The sequence below is a fragment of the Aphanomyces invadans genome, assembly GCF_000520115.1.
Source record: "Aphanomyces invadans strain NJM9701 unplaced genomic scaffold supercont1.48, whole genome shotgun sequence".
NCBI classification, from domain to species: Eukaryota; Oomycota; class Saprolegniomycetes; order Saprolegniales; family Verrucalvaceae; genus Aphanomyces; species Aphanomyces invadans.
The window spans coordinates 7,451-12,251 of record NW_008580193.1 but is presented as its reverse complement, the minus strand read 5'-3'; the positions used below and the strand labels follow the sequence as shown (position 1 = coordinate 12,251).

At 49.4% G+C, this 4,801-nt stretch overlaps 2 protein-coding genes across 4 annotated transcripts; both read right to left on the bottom strand.

The window, feature by feature from the left end:
• Window positions 1-23: 23 nt before the first annotated feature.
• H310_13162 (hypothetical protein) lies at window positions 24-1,062 on the bottom strand (the record flags this gene model as incomplete). The annotated part of the gene is made up of 4 exons (XM_008880557.1): window positions 684-1,062; window positions 445-494; window positions 152-399; window positions 24-69 (listed from the first exon to the last, which is right to left on the bottom strand). The coding sequence occupies exons 1-4, from the start codon at window positions 1,033-1,035 to the stop codon at window positions 24-26; spliced, it is 696 nt and encodes a 231-aa protein (XP_008878779.1). The 5' UTR covers window positions 1,036-1,062.
• A 232-nt stretch (window positions 1,063-1,294) lies between these two features.
• Window positions 1,295-3,444, bottom strand: H310_13161 (hypothetical protein). Of its 3 annotated transcripts, XM_008880555.1 has the most exons (10): window positions 3,285-3,444; window positions 3,022-3,237; window positions 2,764-2,970; window positions 2,501-2,710; window positions 2,274-2,442; window positions 2,145-2,224; window positions 1,910-2,089; window positions 1,804-1,867; window positions 1,548-1,754; window positions 1,295-1,492 (listed from the first exon to the last, which is right to left on the bottom strand). In XM_008880555.1, the coding sequence occupies exons 1-9, from the start codon at window positions 3,351-3,353 to the stop codon at window positions 1,612-1,614; spliced, it is 1,338 nt and encodes a 445-aa protein (XP_008878777.1). In that variant the 5' UTR covers window positions 3,354-3,444; the 3' UTR covers window positions 1,295-1,492; window positions 1,548-1,611. The 3 variants fall into 3 exon arrangements, with proteins under 3 accessions (XP_008878777.1, XP_008878776.1, XP_008878778.1); XM_008880554.1 differs by having other exon boundaries at window positions 1,295-1,754; XM_008880556.1 differs by having other exon boundaries at window positions 1,295-1,754; window positions 2,501-2,970.
• Window positions 3,445-4,801: the final 1,357 nt, after the last annotated feature.

The following is a 4,801-nucleotide window of genomic DNA, read 5'->3' as shown; positions in this document are numbered from 1 at the left end:
CTGCCGGCTCGCCTTGATCACCGTCACCCGAAGTGCATACGGCAGCGTCCCCACATACGACCTTCCGGTCTGGAACCCAATCGTCAGAGACTCCACACGCCGCGCCACGTTTGGCGAGGAGGCTTGCGTCTTGGCGGCCAAGCGCCACGACCCGTTCACGAACGCGCCGGCCGAGTACATGGTCGGGTAGTTGGTCATGGATTCCACGGCCAGCACAGACGACCTCACGTCCGACGCCACGGCGCCGTACACCCGCACGTCGACCTGAAGCACGTCCGAAGCGTCCAGCGCAATGTCGGAGAGCTCCACGAGACCTGTCGCGCCCATCGCCACGGACGTGTTGGCAGCCACGGCACCCAAGAGTAGCGGTGTAGTTTTCTGAATAGTAGGAGTTGGCGCCTGAAGATGTTTGTTTTTTGACCACATGAAGCTGCCATGTTGTACCCATTGCGTGGTAGTGTCATGAATGCGGGCAGTCAGGAAAAGCTCGAAATCTGTCGTGCCGATGAAGTGATGTGGCATTCGAATTGATAGAACGAGTTCGTCAAGGGATCGCCGATGTCCTCTCTCTCGGGCAGGCAGTGGCCACGTCAAATTCGGTGCAAGAAGAATTTGGCTGTGATATTGCGTTGGATAGCTTTCAAGGGACTCCTGGCAGTAAATTGCGACATATTTGGGCGTACTTGGCTTTGACAGCGTCATTACGACAGTAAACTCGGCCGTCATCGAGATGGATACATTTGAGAGCACAAGCTGGGCAGATTCGTTGAAGCCATTCACAGCATCGTACGAGATAGAGTCCACAGTGAGGATTGGCGTCTCGTCGGAAGGCAATCGAGGCAACTGAGCGATGAACGTCCCGTAGTTGGAAAAGTTGTCGGATGACGTGGTTGACTGTGCAGCGGACGGAACTGCCACAAGAATCGCAATCAACATCCATGCCAAAATGATGGGGATCGAATGCGCATGGCCAGGCATTGCATTTGTGTTCGTTGCTGAAAGCAATCGTTCACAAGGATGCGGCGCGGCACTCATGGGAGTGCTTGCGACGTTGAGTTTCTGTCGAACTCGAACCTTTTCGTTCGTCAACGTTTCGCGGGAATTTTCGAACTTCGAGCGCCCGGAATGATGAAAGCACATGTTTCAAAACTCAGTCAAGACCTCTCGAATGATTGCGTCACGAGGGCGCTTCCCAAGTGCGAGGCATGCTGGTGACAATACCAGAGCAGTGCTTTGGGCGATTGACTTTCACTGGGGCAAACCTCGCCCTCGACTGAAACAAACAGGAACTCTCGAAGGAATTTCTAGTTTGCTTGAACAACAACCCACGAGCTTGGCTTTGTAGAAAAATTCTCGCCAAACTCATTTCTCGATACCAACACTGTTTTCACGCAGCAAGTATAGTACACAAGATGGAGTGAGTTTGGCATCTAAACACTTGGTCATGTCGTGGTCGCGGCTTCAAACGCAAACGTCACACACGCGATTTTATCTACGCATTTCGTTGGTTTCTCCATCCAGCCAGGCCGAGTACGAAACCCCGATACCTGTCTTGACCATATTCATGGGAACTGATATGAAAACTATACTATACTGCCAAGAATAGAGCATCTACATCACTGCACACGAGCAACCGCTGGAAGTGTCTGCATACTGCACTGGGGGCGCGGCAGGTGCAGAGGACGATGTGGTACTTGGACCGGCAAGCGTCGATTTGGAATGCGCAGCTTCGTCCCACAAACTGTGGGGATGGACTGTTCGTAGATGAAACGTGAGTGTACCTGCCTCCAGCAACCGCAATACCTGGCTGAAACGATTGCACTTGAACCAGACTCACCGGATCAAGCGGCGGTTGAGGGGCGGGAACCTATATCATCTTAGGAATTTAATGAGGAACGTCGTGTCATACCTGCTCAAGGTACACCGAACGGTTGCGGGCGGTAGCAATGTCCAAGTCGCGATCGATAATTGCTTTCGATCGTTCGACCTCCTTGTTTTGTAGGGGTGAGAGCTGCTCTTTCGCGGATTGGAATTGTGCGATGGCTTGGGCGCAGCTGTTTCCGTCGTTCTTAGCCCATTCGGCCACTCCCTACTTGGACACAACGTTCGTTCAAAGCGTGTGGACGTGAAGATCCGCGGCTTACTTGATAATACGAGCTCAGACCAACGTAGTACGTCATTTTCCAGTCCAACCACGGTTTCCACTTTGCTGGGGGACACAAGTCTACCACGAACGTTGCTCAGCCATGCCTTCAACGCTGCGCAGCATGCACCTCCGTATCGTCGGGAAATATCCATGGCCAGTTTGCCCATCAGCACCCAATCCACGACTTCTTTCGTAACTCCTCGCAGCAAAACGAGTTCTTGGGCTTGCGCTAACGCCACCCCGTGCAGAATCTTGCACAGAGTTCCATTTTCAAAGTCCTTGACGCGTTGCAGCGACTACAATTCATTTTGTGAGAATTCATGGAGCGTTACCAAAGCAAAGCAAAGCAAAAACCTGAATGTCTGGGTTCCCAGCCCGCGATTGCTCGGCTCTCCACTGGGCCAAGTTGTCCTCACTCAACTCGGTTGGCGCGGTCGAGGAAGATGAGCCCAGCCAAGAAAGCACTGCGTTGAAGATTCCGGCCACTCGAAGGAGCAGGTTGTACGCCTCTTTGAGTTTAGGTTCATCGAACTCGAAATCTCGCGACCGTAGCATTATTTGGCTCTGCATTTTGATGATTTCTGTCAATGCCAAGTCCAGAGACATCGACACCGTACCAAGTCGTTCGCTCGCTGCAAGCCGACACAACCGATAGCTAACAAGGCGTGGGCATACTCGTGGTATGCGTTCAACGAATGCAACGACGTCATCGACGAAATGTCGAGCCATTCACAGCACGTGAATGAAACGTTCGACACTAGTTGCACGGAATCGCTTGAAAGCAATCCTTCCTTTTCGTCTGTGGTGGAGTCGATGGGAATGGACTACATAGAGTGTTGTCAAGATCAGCCCACACTGTCGCACCAGAGACGTACTCGTTCAACGAATCCCTTCACCAACGACAAGTATTCAGAGGCAGATTGGAAATACGCCTCTGTTTGGAATAAAGCCCTTTCGATGTCCCACTGGCTCGGGGTTGGTTTTGCGAAGTCCTTGCATTCACAGAGAAGCTTCGACCGCGCAGCCGTTAGAGCTGCCAAAATGGCAGGTGAAGTGTTTGCAAATAGCTCTTTTTGGACCACAAAGTTTACCTACGTTAAAGGCCATGACATCATACCAAGGTATGCCGATTGCTTACTGGTTTTGTGAGCTTTATGCCCACCGTTAGGCCGTCGCATGCTGGCCGCAGCACTTCCTTCATCGACATGAAGGAGCCACTTTTCCGATAGACAAGTGCTTGACTTTGTCAACACAGGTTTCAATTGGCTGAGGACGACAACGCGACAATTTGTAACACCACCATGATTTCGTCAATTGCTGGGACAATTCGGTTTCTTATGGTCCAAGCATTTTTCCAATCAATGTGCGGGTTGAAATCTTTTACCCAATCAAAACCTGTGGAAGTAGTTTCGTTTGACTGTGGACATTGGACACAATTTCCTTTGTGACCAGCCGATGCACGGACGACGGAAATTTTCACCCCAGTGGCACTGCCTTGTTATCTTGAGAATTGGTCATGGAATTATATTTATTTGTGATACGATTTGGGCGAAACGTTTATGATGGGGTTTGGGCGAAATTGTTTGCCAAGAGTGCTACTGTGGACCAAGTGACCTCATCATCGACAAACAACGAGACATTAGGACCAATCTGGCAACATCCAGAAAAAATATTTCATTTTCGACAATGCAATATCGAAGTTTTGAAATAACACCATGCCCATTCTCCCATTTGGGCAAAGTTGACGTTTGACTTTGCCAGACAGGGTAGAAAATGAACACCCATATATCGAGTATAAATACTATGTCCAGCGAAAAATCTGTAATCGTACTTGGTAGAATGCGGAGCAGGCTTCGAAATCGCCCTGGGTTGCCATGTAGGATCTTGTCAACGCACCCTTCGCCCATACAGGTCGAGGTTGTATGTTTGCCCCTTTAACGAAATACTTGGCGGCTCGCCTTTCTGGCTCGCCTTTCTCGACGTTCAAACTGAGATGCGTGCCCATGATTGCTCTTACAAACTATAGTCTGGACCCTGTATTTATATTATGCCATGTTGAGGGCAAAGAGTGCCAGAAGAAAATATTTCGCCAGTCATAACCACACAATTATTCTACATGGCATTTGACATGTTTCCTCGAAAAAGTTCTGCACGCAAAAGCCGTCGTGACTAGAAAATTCAAGGCAATTTCTCAATTACTGTATAAAACGTGTACTACTCTGGTCCATGACGATTGTGCCATTGTTTTTCACTTGGTTGCATTATACCGTCTCGGATCGAAGTGTATTCGGTTTTGTATATGTCACCAATAACGCATATTGGACGAGGTGAATAATGTGTTTTTATTGAACGAATTAAATTACTTCATCAGGGCAATTGACCATAGCGTCCTAGTGAGATTCGTCGCCAAGGCGGCATTCCATTCGAAACAATGCCTCTTCAATGCTGGAAGGGTCACATTCAACATTGAACAAAGACAAGTTCTTTATGATAGAATCTTTCTTCAGTGCTGCGCCAACGAGCGCATTGTCTGTCGCGCATGCTGGGGCACTGCTCGGATGGCGGCTTCAATTTCGTAGTTGGTGCGACCGACTTTACGTCCAGAATTGCCTAATCAAGCTTACCTCTTTAATATAATACTCTCAATATATTGTA

Coding starts and splice junctions, on each gene's coding strand:
- H310_13161 (XM_008880554.1), bottom strand. CDS start 3,353: ATGTCGATGAAGGAAGTGCTGCGGCCAGCATGCGACGGCCTAACGGTG. Junction 2,711..2,763: donor TGCAGCGAGCGAACGACTTG/GTACGGTGTCGA, acceptor ATCAAAATGCAG/AGCCAAATAATGCTACGGTC. Junction 2,225..2,273: donor TATTTCCCGACGATACGGAG/GTGCATGCTGCG, acceptor CGTTCGTGGTAG/ACTTGTGTCCCCCAGCAAAG.